The sequence below is a fragment of the Micropterus dolomieu genome, linkage group LG03, assembly GCF_021292245.1.
Source record: "Micropterus dolomieu isolate WLL.071019.BEF.003 ecotype Adirondacks linkage group LG03, ASM2129224v1, whole genome shotgun sequence".
Lineage (NCBI taxonomy): Eukaryota > Metazoa > Chordata > Actinopteri > Centrarchiformes > Centrarchidae > Micropterus > Micropterus dolomieu.
Genome location: NC_060152.1, coordinates 21,314,093 through 21,332,635, shown reverse-complemented (window position 1 = coordinate 21,332,635; position 18,543 = coordinate 21,314,093). Strand labels below are relative to the sequence as shown.

At 39.9% G+C, this 18,543-nt stretch overlaps 1 protein-coding gene across 5 annotated transcripts in view; it reads right to left on the bottom strand.

Moving 5' to 3' along the window:
• cdkal1 (CDK5 regulatory subunit associated protein 1-like 1) overlaps positions 1-18,543 on the bottom strand; it is a 283,565-nt gene that overhangs the window by 232,921 nt on the left and 32,101 nt on the right. For all 5 annotated transcript variants that reach the window (XM_046044868.1, XM_046044869.1, XM_046044870.1 and 2 more), the window contains one exon: positions 3,084-3,168. In XM_046044868.1, the coding sequence (XP_045900824.1) occupies positions 3,084-3,168 (85 nt within the window). The remainder of the gene's footprint in view (positions 1-3,083; positions 3,169-18,543) is intronic.

The following is an 18,543-nucleotide window of genomic DNA, read 5'->3' as shown; positions in this document are numbered from 1 at the left end:
AGAAACAGAACCGCGACACACTTGCTCATTGGACTGATGAGCTCTCATTAAGACACAGTGCAACGGTGGTGGTGGTGGCTGGTGGGGGGTGGGCTCGGTAGCTGTGTATATTGTAGGCTATTTGTATTAACAGTAGGTTATTGTAGGTCATTTTCCACCTTATAGTTTAGTGTTTATTTACTTGAATCTGCTCCTCTGCTCTTCTCCCCACACTCGCACACACCTAGCCTGCACCTCTGGCACGCCGGCTTGCTCCGACCCGCCCAAGAAAAGTAGAGGCCTATGTTGAAAACACTTAAGTTAGTGCAAGCTGTAGGCCTATATTTTGTAAATATTACACCTTATAAACCCCTTTTCTTGGTATTAAACAATACCAAGAAACAAAACACCAGGAGACTGTTGGTGAAGGCCAACCAAGAGCTGGCACTGATTTACACAGAGCAACAGAGGTGTCATTTGACTCCATTTGTTCGCTATTAGTGAGTAATTACATAATATTTTTCTGTGTGTCAGCTGTTAGGGGGGCTCAGCTTTTCTTAGACAAAAGTAGGGGGGGCGCCAAGGAAAAAAGGTTGGGAACCACTGCTCTAATGGCCCCTAGAGACAGGCTCAAGTGGATGATCTGGATTTTACATGACTCATGACAGATGTTAATTAAAACTTCACAGGAAAAGGAATGTCTGTTTACAGGGGTAGAGAGTTTAAAAATATATCTGTTACAGGTGCTCCGATCAGGATTTTTTGGGCCGATCACCAATTGCTGAAAGCAGTATCGGCCAATACCAATCAAAGAGTCTATTTGAAGCCTTTTATTTATCATGTAGCATTATACAGTATATTTATTTAACAAGTCCTAAAAACAATGTATTAAGTATTAAAATTAACAGACGATAAAGTATCATTAAATGACAACTGTTTATTTTATTGCCAGGAAACATGGGCATCAAATTCCACTCCCCCTTCTTAGAGACTTAAACCATAGCAGCCTTTGCCTGGTTTCTGCAAACATCATACAGCTTAACAAATATAGCGTTCCAGTGGAATAAACTACAAAAACAGAACAAACAGCATCTTTATAAATTTACTTTAACTACAAAAACTGCAACAAAAAAGGCTGTAGCCAAAATATTTAGGAGAAAGGAGCATAGGCATCCTGAGTCAATGATAAAGGAGAGGAGTAGAGAGAGGGAGAGTGGGCTACAGAGAGGAGTCTTAACGGTCATCAATGAGATTTGAAAATTTAAATAAATAAAAGTACAATGTTAATTCCATATTATACTGTCAGTATATTGTTAATATTAGTTATAGTTCATCTATTCATTATAATTTCATTTGGTTTCCCACATGTATAGGCCTAATATTATTTTTGTCAGATCAATGTCAGTCTATACTAAAACGACTGAAAACACATCTAGTGGCCGTTCACGTACACTGGGCGTGCGGTTGCCGGTGTAAACATGAAGCAGATGGTCTTCTCCACAGTTGCAGAAGATTTGTCGAAAGAAGAAAGTAATACAGACAAATAACCACACCAGGTATTTTTTTTTTGCACTGAACAACAACGAGTTAGGACTGTTACTAAAAGTGACACAGGAGTACAGAGAGACAAAACAAGACAAAAGAGGCTGGAAGTCGTCGCAAAGAAAATACACCGACATGCACAGTGCAAGTGATTTACATAGTATAAAATATTTTAATAAAAATACTGAAACTAAAACTCTGTCATTAGCATTGTGATTTTGCTTTGCGTGACTGATAAGACCAAATCAGAAAGCCAAATGTGTCTGTGTCATCGTTTTATAAAGTCCTGTTTTTGCCCACAGGGTCAGAAGCGTTTTCAAAGAAACATCTTCGGATTTGCTGTTTTAATCTGGACAGGAGTGTGTGAGATGAGCACAACCGCAACAGTTTCACATGATCGCTTCTGCTTGTTGCTCTGCTTGTCTGATTGATGCTCAGCTCTCATTGTAATGATGATGATGATTAACTGGCTGCATCAATAGCTTCCTGCCTGAAAAGGACTTTGGTGCTAGCTAGCTTTGGAAACTGCTCAGACCGCGTATTGAAACCATTTTAGCTGCTGTTGAAAATTTGTCTGGTGAGTACTGCATCATCTGATCTGCTTTTCTGATCAGCCTTTTTATAGTTAAAGCCATTATCGGCTGATTACAATCAGTGACCGATCGATCAGAGCACCCTTAATATCTGTTGAACAACTGTGATTACATCAACAGTAAATATGATCACTTAAATTGATAATTCTTATTTGATGGCATTCTGCCTACAGTCCATAAAGGTCCAGAGATCTTATCTGAATCTTAAAACTGTTTTCAACAGTTTTTTTTTTTATAAACACACAGTCACCCGGTGACTCAAGCCTCAGTTTTCTCTCACCAACACAAAAGCAAACACCCGCCAGGTGTGTGCGTGTGCCCCTGATGTATAAAAATTAATTAAAATGCAAAACAGTTTTTAGCTTAATTTCTCTGCTTATGCAAATATCTCGTTCTCTCTCTCCGTGTTTCAACAGTGCAGTGAGAGACAAGTGGAACAGTGAGTAGGCAGGAACTGAAATAGAGCAACAAGCTGAAAAAAATGTAGCACACACACACTTTTATGCATGAGAAAATGCATTTGGAATAGCATAATAAGTATAACCTTTTGAAATAAATGATGATATCCCAGAAGCTAAATCAGTTTATTCTAGATAGTCTCGTGTTCTTTATTTGTTGATGGGTATGAAATGGTGAAATTAATTATTCTTACTATTTAGCTGTCTTAATGTTTCAACTTTTAATTCTAACTGAATAATTTAATCTCATGAAAAAAGACATGGAACCTACTGATAAACTTGGTAATATATATCTTGATGTAACTTGCAGTCTTACAGTGGACAGTCCAGAAATCTTTTATCTCTAACTTTTTTACTACAGTTCTCCAGCAGCCAATCTAACTAGTCCTGACTGAATCATTCCACCACAATATATGCTGAATACGTTTTAATCAGCTTTCACTTCTATTGGCTCCATAAAATAAAAATAGGACATGAGTGTTTTGTGTGGGTATTTTGTGTTTTTCAGTACTTGATTGAGTTTCTGAAGTGGTCCTCTGCAGGGTTTTTCACAGTGCAGCTGTTGAGCAACCACAGGTCTGCTTCCGTAGGGTCCTCTACAGAAAGAGAGAAGTTCACTTATTTTTATAGAACATAACCACAAGCTTGAATATATAATAATATATGAATAATATAATACATAATCACAAAACAAATCATATAATGACAAGATTCAACATAACAAACGAAACCTAAAAAGAAGGAGAACTACTTAATTGGTGTCTGGCACGGTTCCTTTGTCTGAAGCACTCAGTGGGTCAGCAAAGTCACGCCCAATGATCCCATGTGTGTCAGTCATTTCTAATCAGTCTCTAAATTATCACTTCTATTCAAAGTTGTGAAAAAAAAAAAAATCTACTCTTGTAAAACCAATACGCTGTCTCAGTCACACAGAATATTCTTTTAAGATCGTCACAGTCTTTCAAAGGTGTCTAATGACTTTCAAGTAAATATAGAAATGAGTGACAAATTAAAGGAAATTAAGTGTCTTAAAATGGAGTCAGGCCACCACAAGCCTCCAGAACAGCTTCAATGCTCCCCGCCAAGTCTGTGGAACTCTATTGGAGGAATGAACATCATTTCTCCTCAAGATATTCCCTCATTTATATATTACTTTTATAAGAGAGAGACCCAAGTACAAACACATCCAGGCATAACAAAAGGACATATCGTGTCAAAGACAGCCATATACATCACTAAATTGATCTGAAGAATAAAGTTTATATCATTTGGTCTTATGGAGGTGGTGGTGGAGAGCACCAAATCTTCCATTAGTGTGAAAGCTAGGTTTCTAAGTGCCAAATAAACATTTTTAAAGTTTTATTGTTTGTTTATTCATAAAGCTTTCAATGGTTTCGCACTTCCTCTAGGCTTCAGATTTCGTCTGCTGTGCCTCAAATAAACTAAATGCTTTAATGTGCTTGGTTGATTGTGTTTTAAACTTGAAAATGCAATGTGCTTTATAAATAAATATGTTTATAATATGGAGACCTTAAAGATCCCATCCAGTCAGTCCCTGGACCAGCTCTGACACAGTGAAGTCTACATCCTTGATTATAAAACTTTTATAGCATTTATAGGCCATCCTCGGACATGGAGATTTATACTGCAGTAGGTCGCAACTAAAATTACTAATCACTCCATAGTATTCCTTTTCATTTTGATGTTAGCATCACTGACATGGTGAAACAGAGTTAAATATTTGAGCATTTATCCTTGACCATGGGAACATTACCTGTGACAAAACTATTTTCACTTAAAACGTCCACTTACTAGCTTTTCCTGTGCTTTCAACTGCATCTCACTGTCCTGCATTTATGAATGCCTAGCCTAGGCCCTCTATCCAACTACTCGCCAAATAAGCTTCTGGAGTGTCTCACATAGTGGCCACAATTTGGCAATACTCAAAAACAGTGCTCACATAACTTAAACTAAGAAGGTCATTTAAAAATGTTTAATTGACATGTATGTGTGCGCGCGCACACACACACACACACAGCAGTGTGTTATTCCTTTTGATGTTAATCTCAGCTGCTGCTCAAGATGATGGTGGCAGGCTTAGCATGGCACTGCCAGGAGAGCGGTCACACACATACTCAGGGGTATGGCACGGCGGTGGTGGGGAGCTAGAAGCTTGCTCCTTCATGCCACATTGAACCAGATATTTCACTTAGAATCCACTTCTCTGCTGCAGTCAAGCATACACACACTCCACTTACACTGAATTTCCTGCATTAGTTCATTTGAAACATACCCGCAGTACTTTTCTGTAACACACACACACACACAGCAAGTCCCAGGATGCAGAGAAAGGGAGATTAGCAACCACACCAAACCTTGCCTTAGGTAAACTCTTTCTCAATCCCTCAATCTTAACACACACATACACACACACACTTTCTAGACTAAGGACAATCTACAAAAAAGGTACACCAGCATTCAACTAAATATCTATTCATTATCATTCTGGCTGAACAATCAATATCTTAAAAATCTTAAAAACCAATAAAACAACAAATCTGTAAGTGAAAAAGCCCTTTCAGACACTTTAATCCATAATTTCTTGACCTAATCGAATAAAATGTGAAAATGTGACCTCGAAGTGTGTTAGCGGATGTTATCAGACAGTGAGCGAGACTTCATGAAGTCTCCTAAAACCAGTAGTACAACTGCAAGTCTTGTAAAAGCATTAAAATAATGTGAGTCACACTGGTAGGACATGAATCACGCGTAGCGGCTGGATTTGTTTGTTTGGGCCTTTGTGTGCTATGAGGAATCATTTCTTTTGGGACAGGACTATCAGCAGAAAGGCCAAAACATACAGAGCAATCCAAAAGCTACATGATTTATGCATGATGAGGAAATTAATACTTGAGAAACAGAGAGAGAAAAGGTTCAGCTGGCAAAGGGTGCCCATTATGCCTACCTTTAGTTGTCTAGGTAACCAACACACACACACACACACACACACACACACACACACACAGGACTAGTGGGAGTGGTCTCAGCTGTGTGGCTGCTGTCTGCTCTGTGTCTCAAGGGAGGCTTTCCAGAGCAACAACAAGCTCTCCATCAATTTAAGACACACATGCATGCACACACACACACACACACACACACACACACACAGAGACTCAAGACAGACACTAAAATCTGAAAAACAATCCTATCTACAGAGTCAGCATGACTTACGAGTACACAGATAAAAGCCATACAAAAAAAGAACTACAGTCAGCAGTTATAACATATGCTTTACATTCACTTACTAAATGTCAGTTGATCACAACTTTATCAGCTCACCTAATGTGTGATCAATAACTGTTTATAATGATAATAACTAAGAAAATTTGTTCATTAGATTTTTTTTGCTTGTGGAGTTGCCCTGCTCAGATATTTTCTCTCTTTCTGAATCAGAGGAAATTTCAAATGAACTGGCTCATATACATTAAATTAGTGCAGCAACTCACTATTAGAATAGATAAGAATCTGACGGTTACTTTTTTTTATTAATTGATTGTAAATGAGTTATTATGAATTTAATCTTTTATAATCACATTTAAAAATAGCTGATCTTTGCCTTTTGAAAGTACAAATGTTTTGTATTTTAGTTAAAACTGTAACTGAACAATTATTTGAGCACTATTTTAAATACTGCTTCAATCTGAAGGTCCATCCACCTTTGCTGTGCTTGCTCATGGCTAGGGATGAAACTGTATAAAAATTTCATCACGATTATAGTTAGCAAAATGATCACCGTTATCAGTATTAACACGGTATTGTAAAAATCTGCCACAAAATCTTAAAATGTACTGATACACACTGAAACAATTTCAACAAGTTTTATATTGAAAACTACAAATACAATTGCCATTTTGTTTGCATAAAAAATAAAATAACAGCAAATACCTTTTGTAAACATATGAAAATCATCTAAGTGTATATTATCCAGATTTTATATTATATAGGTAATACAATGACCCCATGCACCATTATATGAAAACAAATAGGTTTTAGAAGACAGTGATAGTAACTGCAATGAGCCCAAAAACTGACATATACAGAGGAGTCTGTAGCGTTTCTAGATATGCTGGCTGGTTGACTAAACTGTGGATGAATAGACTCTGCCGACACGCAACGCACACAGCAACAGAACAACATGTAGCGTTTTTACAAGAGCAACACTTGTACTAAGAGCTTCAGTTTACACGCTGTTAGCAAGTCAGACAGACAAACCAAAGCTGAAAGTAACTCACCCTGCGTTCACTATAAGGTTATTTTCTTCAATCAAGTTTCCCTCAGCGCACTCATAAAAACTAAAATACCGGACTTCAGAATGACTGAAAAATCTCCGCAGCGTTGTCTTTTGCAGTGTTGTCACTGACCCAAACAAACCCACGTTGCATTCTGCGCATGCACACCTGCTTCTGGGAGATGTTGGACAGTGTTTGCCGTGAGATTACCCGGTTATCATGGTAATTAAAATGTGTAGTCATGGCACACATTGTACAACTAGCTCTTGTTCATGATTTTCCAGTCCTTGTTTTTCATCACTGAAGCAAGGCCAGAAGCCATGGACTCTGTCCAGACGCCCATACTAAGGACTCATTTTCTGAAGCTTTAAACCTCTAAAGGTCCTTTAGTCCGAGAAGTGACAACTGCAGAAGCTGTTCTTGGTCCAGCATAGATCAGCATAGCAAATACACACTGCAGCAAGTACAACAGTCCATCTCCATACAGTATCGAAAGGCTGACATCTGTGACCTGCCACCATTACTCCTACCAGTAAAGTGGGGGTCAAAGCCACCACTAAGCATTTAAATTAATCAAGGCAGCAGTTGATTCAGCTGAAAATTCAGCTGTGATTGTCCATTGTAGCTTGTGGAATGTGGAGCTTGTAGTTTTTGAACCAGGGATAGATACACGATATACCAGCACCACCCATGCCACCCTCGATGTAAACAAGATTACTGAACATTTAGTGAAAACAGATTTAAATTAAACCTGCAAGCAGCGTTGTCACAGGCTTCGAACACAGAGGACTTAAAAGTCACTTCCTGTGTCACTTATGTTACACTACAGAGCACCCGGTATCTATAAGTTAGGTCTCACCACATCAAGTGTGAAACACATTGTGAAAATTTATTTAAAATCACACAATGAGTCAGACAGAGCTTACTTCCTGGATGTCAGTACGTGGCGCTACGAGTATACCTGAATGTTGGCATGCAGATGTGTTTGGGGCGGAACCATTATCAATCATGTAAAGTTTGGTGCAGATGTGAGCATGTACACTGAAGTTATTACAACTTCCTGTTTCATGGCAGACAAAATGCCACGGGCAAATTGGTCGAGTTGTAATAACAGTTTGTACAACTTTTAATCATCAATGGGTTTAGACTGCACAAAGAAAATTTGAAGTCGATCGGACTGATTCCCAAGGAGGAGTTTGTTAAAGTAAGTGTGTAAATCGCAAAAAATTACCATGTTGGGTGTCAGGTATCACACCAAGAGGCTTTTTTGTACATCTGGACATGATACATGTACCACAGAAATTTTGTACACATAGGTGAAACTTTGTCCGGGAGCTGCTCTGTAGAGGGTACCTATTGGCACAATGGCATCCTGGCTCTCGCCCTGACATCTGCCAACTGCAGATACACTATCCCCAACCTGGACAATAACTAGTATAAGTAAGTAAGTATAATGTTAATTACTAGTATATGTTAGCGTAATATATAATTTAATATATTTATTATAATTTCATATAATAGTATACTATATAACTTACCACTACGTACTATAAATACCAGCAGTTTTATTTTTGCAGGTTGTTTTCCTTCATTAAATCCTTGTGCAAGGATGTACCATTTGTTTAATATTTTTTTCGGTTAGCAGTTATCTATTTTAGGGCCATATGTGAATCAAATACTGGCACTGTAGAACACTGGGACAACAGAAGCCACTGTCAACAACTCAAGATGTCTATATAATCCTAATAATCCTAACTCTTGTTGTTTTCTTTTACCATAAGACCGCCTCTCACTAAGTGGAAGTGTTTTCAAAGTAGTTTAAGGTCACATGTACTGTAGTACTAGAGTAAGGATACAGTGGTGGTACAAGGCCTTCCCTGGATTATTTTGTTTGTTTACAATCACTACAACAGTTGGGGTAAAAGCAAAGAGAGAAATCCGACCCCACAAGGGAGCTGAGTGCATTTCTTTGAGCAATCCTAAGATAAAGACAACTTTGACAGGAAATAAATAAAGGGTTAAAGAGGAAAAGTGTGAGGGTAAATGTATGTGTGCTAGCACGTGACATTTTGTCACGTTTACAGTTGCAGGGACTCCAAGTGGCTGACGGGATATACTTTGGTTTAAATAATACAGTTATCTAAACTTAAAACGGAAGAATATGCTCATGACTGGATGTTTTAGATATCCATCAAGTCAAATAATTGTTGCTGTGCTGTCTAAGAAGAGTGGGAAAGTAAAGACTGACGGTGATGGGTCCAAAATGACTCAAGAAATCAGACATATCTACAGCTGCCACCACAAATTACTGCCTGGAGACAAACTTATTCCTCCATGAAAATCAGTTGGCGGCATAACACTACAGTCTATGGACTGCACTGACAATGGCTGTCATATTCTCCCAGTTGCTTCTGCTGAGCGAACTTTATCTGATTTGAAACTTATCATGCCATAACTGCTGTCATCCATGTCACTAAAATGCATTTCCCTGGCTGTCATTAGCAGCAACTTGACCTGACACTAGTCTTGGCTCAGCACTTGTAACAATGACCTTAATGATGATGAAGTTAAAAAAAGCAATGTGCAATTTAGTCATGAATAATGAGGATGCGGACAAAAATGGCCTACGTGATTTTAAATCATCAATGATTGTTATCTGTGATTTTTACATGTTATTTCCCAAGCACAGATAAGAGGAGGAAGTACAAACAGGACTCTTTTTACTGTACGCTTTGCAAACTATGACATGAATTTATCTTTGCTGACTAATTATCCACCGTTACATTAACATTCCAGACTCTGTGTGTTGAATGTCTGGAGTATATTACTTTTAGGGAACATGTTAAGTTATTAATTCATGTGTTTATGTCTGTTTACATCAGCATCTGTGTGGGAGAGTAGCCTGGGGTAACCTTCAACGACTCAGCATTTTTGTGTCTATAAATTCTTCCCAGACAAAGAAATGCTGCTATTGGAAAATTGCTGGAAATTGAAATTTGCATAAGATTTGCATAGGAATGGAGGTGTAGCCAATGACAGGGAAGTGATTTGGTTATTTTTGCATATCACAGCCATCAGGCAAGTATGTGAGGAGTCGTTAGTACAGAATGCGCCCAAAAAGTGTTGACTAATCTTTTATCTGATGAAGGAAAGACCCACAGGGTAAGACAAGCATCCTGGCGTGTGTGTGGGTGTGTGTGCACGTCTGTATTAAACATGCAAAGTGGGTGTGTGGAGAGGAGACTGAGAGCAATCCTACATTGAGATCAGTTTTTAAGGATCAAAATATGACGCTGTTTACTCCATAGTGTAAGAAAATAACAAAATTAAAAATGGAAAAAGCCAACTTTGGTACAGCAAAGTACTTCATAATTGTTCTCTTTAACTGCCTGGGTTTAATTAACCTGCTACAGGTAAATTAGAAAACTGTAGGGATGATGATTTTATCAGCTCCACTTAAGTGTGATCAATAATGGTTTATAATAACAATTACTGCCACGGCACAATTCATCTAGAAATCTTTAATTTGTTCTTTAAATTTGTAGTAGTAGTGGGGGAGATACTGAGGGTACCTTAACACCTGCAAACACTTCTCTCTGATACGTATACACCAGTGTAATAATGACACTATTTCACTCAGTTGGCAGCCCACAGATGAAAAACCTGTTTTATATTTTATCCAATCTAAGAAATATATTCTTTTTGACCACAACAGCTGACCCCCAGTGTGTGTGTGTTTGTGAGTTTCTCCAATAAAAGGACAATAAGGAATTCCACCACTCTCAAACGGTTGACCCCACTATACACAAGAGGAAAATGATGTCTGCCTGTGTGTGCCACCTTGTTTTTATATCCAGATGTGGACTTTAAACTGAATGCATACTAACCAATGGGAACTCATGTCACTGTGGGGACAAAAATTAATAATAATTAAAAGTTAAGAATTGGTTTTAGGGTTCAGGTTACAGTTAGGTTTAGGTTAAGGGTAGGTGAAGGGGCTAGGGAATGCATTATGTTGATAACAGTTCCCCATGAAGATAGTGACACAAGGGTTTGGTGTGTCTCCCTCTGTGTGTGTACGTACGTACGTATGTCTGTCTCAATTTGTTTTTATGTGTGTAGAGGTGGACCTTAGTGCTTTAAAACATTCCCACCAACTGATACAAATGACTAAATCTAATCAGTGAGGTTTATTCCTGTGTGCACTTCTGTGTGACTGTGTGTGTGTTTGTGTGATATTCACCCTAAATTCACCCTACAAACAAATCATACAAGAGAGAGTGGGATATTGGAAAGGCAACACCTGGGGTTAGTGTGCGTGTATGTGTATATACAGATACACAAGGTCACACAAAACACATTTCAATCACACTACTCCCTATGGAGATGAGGAGAAAGGGCTATGGGAGCAGGTGCATGCACCAAATAAGTATGGATGGAAAGATGGACAAAAGAAAGAAAGAGTGAGAGCGAGTATCAGATGGCTGCTAGTGCATATAAAAGAAAGAAAGCAGAAAGGATTAAAGGAATAGGTAGGACAGACAGACATGGAAGGAGGGTCATCCTGAGAGAGGAATGAAAAGCGAGTATGAAGTGGAGGCAGGTGATAGTCAATACCCAAATGGGATTTAAGGATGACAAAAATGAGTATAAGGAGAAACAGAGCCAGAGCAATAAAACGAGATATGAAATGTGGAAGGAAGAGAAAAAAAGAGTGGTGGAGACGAAAGTGGAAAACACAGGGATAGAATAGATGGGGATAAAGAGGGAAATCTGCTGTAAAAGAGAAGTATGTGACATACGTTTCATAAACATCAGTGTTTCCCCACATAGGCTTTACTTGGGCGGTCGCCCAGGCAGATTAACAGCTGCCCAAGTTAATTTGGCGACCAGTTTTAAAATTGATTTTGATTGCAGCGCTGCGCAGTGCATATCAGCTCCTCACATCCTCGGTTGCTTTCTCGCGCACGCAAACACGGACAACGGACCCGTCTGTGAATTGAACGGTTGGTATCATAAACACCGCTGCACAAATCTGTCCAACACAGTCAATGTTGGAGACCCATCTTCAAAACATTTATTAGAAAGCATGTAAGGAGCCTAGCTAATAAGGATAGCTATGTTAACTTTGGAAAACAGCTGTCAAAGTTAGCACGCTGTCTAACTGATAGTCAATAGGTGCATTCGAGATAGCTGTGGCTGACTTTCGGCAACTTGATAGATAGGGGAATAAAAACAGCACCGTCAAGTCAGACACAATCTACCTCCGGCAGACTGTGAGCTTAGAACAATGATCAGGCCTTGCTCCCACGAGGTCTAGTGAGGTTTAGCGAGGTTTAGCAGCGCAGGTGTTCTGCATGCCTGCTGTGAATTGCATACACCTCGCGGGAAGTAACGCTCTTTTATACTGACAAAAGAGGTGTATGCAAATCTCGGCAGGTAGCCTACAAAATCTGTTTTGCAAAATTATGCATTCACTTCTTAAGGTCCTTTTCAGACTCTTTGCTGTTCACATTGTTTAAACGCGGTTAAGGCCACATGTTTTTTGCAGAATCTCTAGGAATGGTAGGCTACTTTTACTAAGTGTAATAATACAGGCCTATTAACGATTCTTAACATTCATAAAACATATACTGATCATTTATCACTATTGATGAACCCCACAAAGCATTTAAAAGCAGAATCTTTTTTGCATTTTCATGCAATTCTTGGCAGGTATGCAAAATTCGGCATAACACCTGTGAAAGTCTACTGCCCCCCGACCCCCGCCACCACAGGTACACTGTCATTCTGTGGGAAACACTGATCATAAAAAAAAAACCACATACATTTTATTGCGTTCACCTTTGAAATTATATAAATATTTTGTTTTAGAAACAGTAGAAAATGGTGCATTCTGCTGTATTTGCACATTATGTATGTTGTTAATTTACCCACAGGTGTGTACAGCACCCCGCAGAGAAACCGAGATGAGGCTCAGCTGCAGGTTCAAAAATCAGAGAAACACACAAACAATAACAGGCAGAATGGGAATAAGGTAATTTCCCTCAACTCCCATGTATCCACTGTATGCAGATGTGCCTATTCACAACTGAAAACAGCAAACTGTAAATTCAATTCAGCTCTTCACTGTTCACAGACAAACATTTTGCACTTAAGTGATCACATTTGTGAGTTTGTTTGTTTCCCTAAAAGTAGCTGATTAAAACAGTGATGATTACTTATTAGCTGCATGTTACCTTGCACATTATAAAAACTGATATAAAGCAGCTGCATGTTTGCACGCTATTGCTGCAGCGCAGAGCACTTATTATTTGACACCCACTGCACATATGTAACATATCACAGCCTGTCAACAGGATTAAATAACATTAAGCACACTATAAAGCATTTAAAGTGAATATGAAGTGCTACCCAGGATGCAGGAATCTTTGTATGTTATTGTACTTGATTCCTCACGTCAAAGCTCTTCCTCCAGCTATGGCTCGACAGCTTGTTCGTCATCTTTTCACTTTTTTTTCCCCCTCCATAATTTTCTTTCATAATGTCAGGAATGTGGGTGGGTCTCAAAATCAACTACATGGAAAGGTTTGCACTCTTGATACCAAGAAGTGGTATCAGGTTTGTACATGAAGGTAAAAATAAAGTACAGTACATGGGACTGCTTTTACACCTGAACTAGGGATGCACCAATTGCTCGGCCACCAAAATTAATCGCCCTAACAAGTCAAAAGACCGAATAAATTTTACTAAACAATTACGTTGACATGTAGGCAGTGTAGAAGCATTTTAAAGTGTCTGAGGAAGATGCAAAAATCGCTGTTTGCAGACACTGTTCTGTTGAATTGTTTCCTAGCACATCCACAATATCTGTGGCTGACTTCTTAGAAAAGGCAACAAACGGTCTGACCCACTTCGAGTGTTTCTGTCACATGTTTCTGAGAAGGCGATTAAGCTAGCCACACCTACATTTTGAGTGCACACGTATTAACGCCTTTATGGTAAGTGAAACGGACCAGTGCGAGCTGACAGTGTCATGGATTGGGGCGCTGAGTGCAGACTGGGGCGAGGACCCAAATGCAGACAATGGCAAGGCGAGGAGGTTGCAGTCCAAAAATGTTTATTAACTCAAAAAAACTAACTTAAACAGGCTTACAAGGAGCTTGAGGCAAAGTCCAACAAAGGCAGTCCAGAACACAAGGCAATCCGAAACACAGGGAATAATCCAGAACTAGGAAGACAAGGAACAGGCAGGAACACTCAACTTTAGACACAAGGACGTGACAAAGACTGGAGAGACAAGCAGGCATACATATACACAGGGACTAACGAGCGGGGCGGGAGCAACACAGGTGAGCGGGATCAGGGCTAACGAGGCAGAGAGACAAGCAGGCAGGCAGAGAGACAGCAGGGGGGAAACAGAGAGAACACTAGACAAGCAGACATGGGGCAGAGTGTAATTTGTGTGTGTTTCGGTCTTCTTGGTTATTCAAAGAACCAGAACCTAAATGAGAACACAGAACTAGAACCCAGAGTACAGATGAGACCAAATCACAATAATACAAACAAGGACCAGGAATGATTACCAAAACATGAACTAAGGACATGGAACTAAACTCAGACTCCCAAACAAGACACACAGACAGGATCATGACAGACAGGCAGGTTAGCGACTTTATCCTGTCATTTTCTCTCTTTACAAAGACAAGTGATGCAGTATGAGAGTCCTACCTGAAGAGCGGCTATGAAGTCTTCATGTTACGCGATACGAGAACCACATACAACATTATTTATCAAATTGGGATGGACTTGATGAATTTAACGCAAGGATACAAATGTGACAATGTCCGGTTTTCAAAATAAGGTGTCTATACAGTATGGAAATAAGATTAATTGGATTATTCACAGAAAGTATAAAACAAAAGACATGGGTACATTAAAAGTAAACGGACACATGTAATTTACTTTGCTGGACCGTCTTGGGCCTCGGACCCACCTCCCATAGTCTCTCCAAATCCTTAGGGAAACACTGAGTAAAAAGCACATTGACTATTTAATTTATGCAATAGTAAAATAAAAAAAAAGGCAAAATAAATGGAAAAAATTTGTATGTACTTGTTCGGTTTTCATTCTATTCAGTTTCGGCCAAGATTTTTCTTTTCAGTTCATCCCTAAGCTGAACAATTGAGTTTCTCCTTGTCCATTGTGACACTTACAAGACCACAGAAGAATAACTGCTATCACCTAACAAGAAGTAGTCATGGTGTAGAAGCTTGCATGTGCCAAGCCAGAGAGAGTGAAAACATAGCTGCTTTTTAAGTGTATCTTCGCTAGGAAAATAGGGAAATGTTGTCCTCTTTGCCTTGGCGTGTGTTTACAAAGAAAATCACAGAGATGTGTACAATGTCTACAAGCGTAGGCAGCACATAGCATCTAGGGCCCTATGATTTCCACGATGCAGAAAACACAGACAGAATGGCAGAATTTAATAAAATGGAAACAACTGTAGAAAGCTGAATATCGTGGAATCTGGAATTTTATTTTCCCTACCATTCTAAGCGTTTTTTTCACAGCACTTAAGCCAAACAAACAGAGAAAAAACTACAGTGCTATGTTTTTGGTGTCATGTGTAGGCCCTGCTTCTGCCCTCTGCTCTCTGTTTAGTGTATAGCACCTCACTATTAATAAGTTTTGGGGCGACAGACAATGCCATCATCCATCGGCGATGCCTGACAGATGGTCGATGGTTGAGCAGGCATTGTGATTGTAAAACCCCGGCCCCCGGCAAAAACAATCTAAATTTTTCACATAATACTGCCATGTGAAAGACAATATGACACACAAGAGGCCTAAACCTCAGGTAAACACACCGACTTGCCTCGCCTCTCTCTGTCTCCCCCCTCACCCATATACTCCACTTTCTCCATCAGCAGTACGTTTTATAAAGTCGCCTAAAAGACACAGAACTCGTCTTTTTTGTCATATTTTTCCACCCGCAATCCGTTATCACGGCAGCAGGTGAGCCACTTGTGGGCTTGTTACTGACGCAGCCAACCCGAAACAAACATCTGCACTCTGTGTGTTCAGTGTTGCTGTACCTCGTCCGTGCTTGTAAAATTTCCACTGCAACTTGTAACGTCATAGGCTACCAAGTTTTTAACCCATTAAAGTATGCGCGCCCCCAATGCCATCGTCCATCCCGATGTTTCAATGTAGACATCGCCCAACTCTACTATTAATCCACCACATGATTACACACTTTTTCTGATAACAAAATGTACTTGAATTGTAAAAAAACAGAATTTAGAAAAACTAAAAACAGACAAGACGGAATTTGTTGAAAAATGAAACAGAATCTGGAAAAACAAATTCATAGGGCCCGAAGCATCCCTGTGTCTGCAAGAGTTTCTTCCCCCAGTCCAAAGGCATGCAGGTTGTGTGAACTGAAGACTCTAAATGTGTTTAAATTAGAGTGTGTATACGGTGTGAGCAGGGATAGTCACCAGCTCCCCATGACACTGCTCTCCTAAGCAAGAGTACAGGGCTCTGCAGTGCGACCATTTTGCTTGCATATGCCCCTAAAAATCAATACGTGCAAACCAGAAAAATGACTTACGAGCACAATGTGCAAGTAACTACCATAACTACAATCTACAATAATTCCCCCCACCCTGCGCGCATTTTTCTTCCTCTTGCACCATCCAACCCCAATATCAACCCCAGCTACTTCTCCCTTTTAATTTTTCCCACTCCATCTTAAACCTACAAAGTTTGTGACATTTTTCCCAAGTCTTTTAGTTTTACTTGAAGTGATAAGTGATGTACAAATATTGCCTAACATCTTATAGACTTAATAATGATTTCTCTCGATTTCTAGTGGGCTAGCAAACTGCTGCTACAGTTACTGCTGTGAAGCCAACATGCAGAGAGGACGAGACCATCCCAGAGCCAGCACACCAGCTCTAAACAACGATACTCAACTCTCCCCCGCTATAGCTGACATCATAACAAGCGTTAGTTCTCGATGAACTAGAAAGTAAGCTGTATGTCTGTTGGCAAGTCATTTAACATTATCTGACACAACAATCATGGCTGGAAGGCTGAAATAGAGTTGGGTGGCTCAGTCCAAAATTATAAAAATCTGTTACTATTATGACCAATTACGGTATGCCATACATACTTCCACTTCAGTACTGCAATAAGGCTTATTTGTACCAAAAACTGCTCTATAAATACCATCCAAAGGCTTATAGTAGCACATTCCTTTCATTAATTGGCACTGTGATCTAAATAATTAAATACTTGTGTGTTGTTATGACTGCAATCTTAAATGAAACTGCAAACTTGCTTTCTAGCACTATAGCGCTCCCACAGTGGTTACTCTGCAAACAGATTTGTTTTCTCCCTACCAGGAAAATACTTTGTATTTTTATTTTTCACTGATTATAAAGCATTCTACTTGTTTGTTTTTTTAGGCAGTTCAGGGAAGTTCACTGCAGTCAGATCTTGTGTATTTATGTAGAAAAACGAGCTCTGGAGACTTTCTACTTTGCAAGCACCATAAACCTTTCATACAAGCTCCTTTAATCCTCTCTATCTCGATGATTTTATATATATCTCTCTCTCCCCAGTGGTGACTATCAGGTAGACTTAAGATATAAAGGCAGATGTAACTGTACAGATTAACTAGGCAACAAGACGCTGTGTTTGCAGTACACTGGTTCTCAGCCAGTACGGGATTAAATGGCCCATACTGTTCGGCTCCCCTTTCTATGAGTCCATTCATTCATTTCCCCAGACTACGTAAACTAAAACAAAGTATCTGAGCGATTGAGATGTGCAGATTTTCCAGACCAAAGAAACAGATCTATGCTGTCTCTGATTTCCCTCTGGTCTTCAGCCCTGGTAGATGATATACGAGGGCAAAAGCAGAGTCGTCTGGGTGTGTATATTATGTGTGTGTGTGTGTGTGTGTGTGTGTGTGTGTGTGTGTGTGTGTGTGTGTGTGTGTGTGTGCGAGCAAGAGAGAAGAGGCAGACAGCAGCCCTAGGGGTCAATATGATGCTCCTGGTGCTTTACGCACAGGCCACACCATGACCCACTTTCCATCCCATCCCACACACACACACACACACACACCCACCCACCCACCCCCCTACAAACACTGCCACGTGCAAAAATGCATGCATACACACACACAAACGCCTACACTCATCTCCCTTGTTATTTCTGTCTTCTACCCTCCATCCATTCCACCCTCCATCTCAAAACACATCATCTTTCCTCCGCGACTAGCCCCCCGCCTCCACATCTCTCATCTTAAACAAACACACACACACACACACACACACACACACACAGAGGACACGCTGACCTTGGGATACAGTGCAGTGGTGGTTTATAGGGGGTAAGGATGCTTAAGCAAAGGGGTGGCTTTGGGGTAAATGGATACACTTGACTGAGCAAACAAGGCTCGTCTGGCCTTATTGGCTGATTGGCTGACCTGACAGCTGGATGCCAGGCGGACTGGCTGGGAGGACAGGTGGACTGGAGGGCAGGGTGGGGCAGTGACCCCACTCACCAGTGCTGTGCATCACAATCAAGTCATATACTATGATGATCTCTAGCCTGTCAGGAAAGGGGCTAAAACAAGATCCAACCCAATTCCTCTCTGCTATGTCA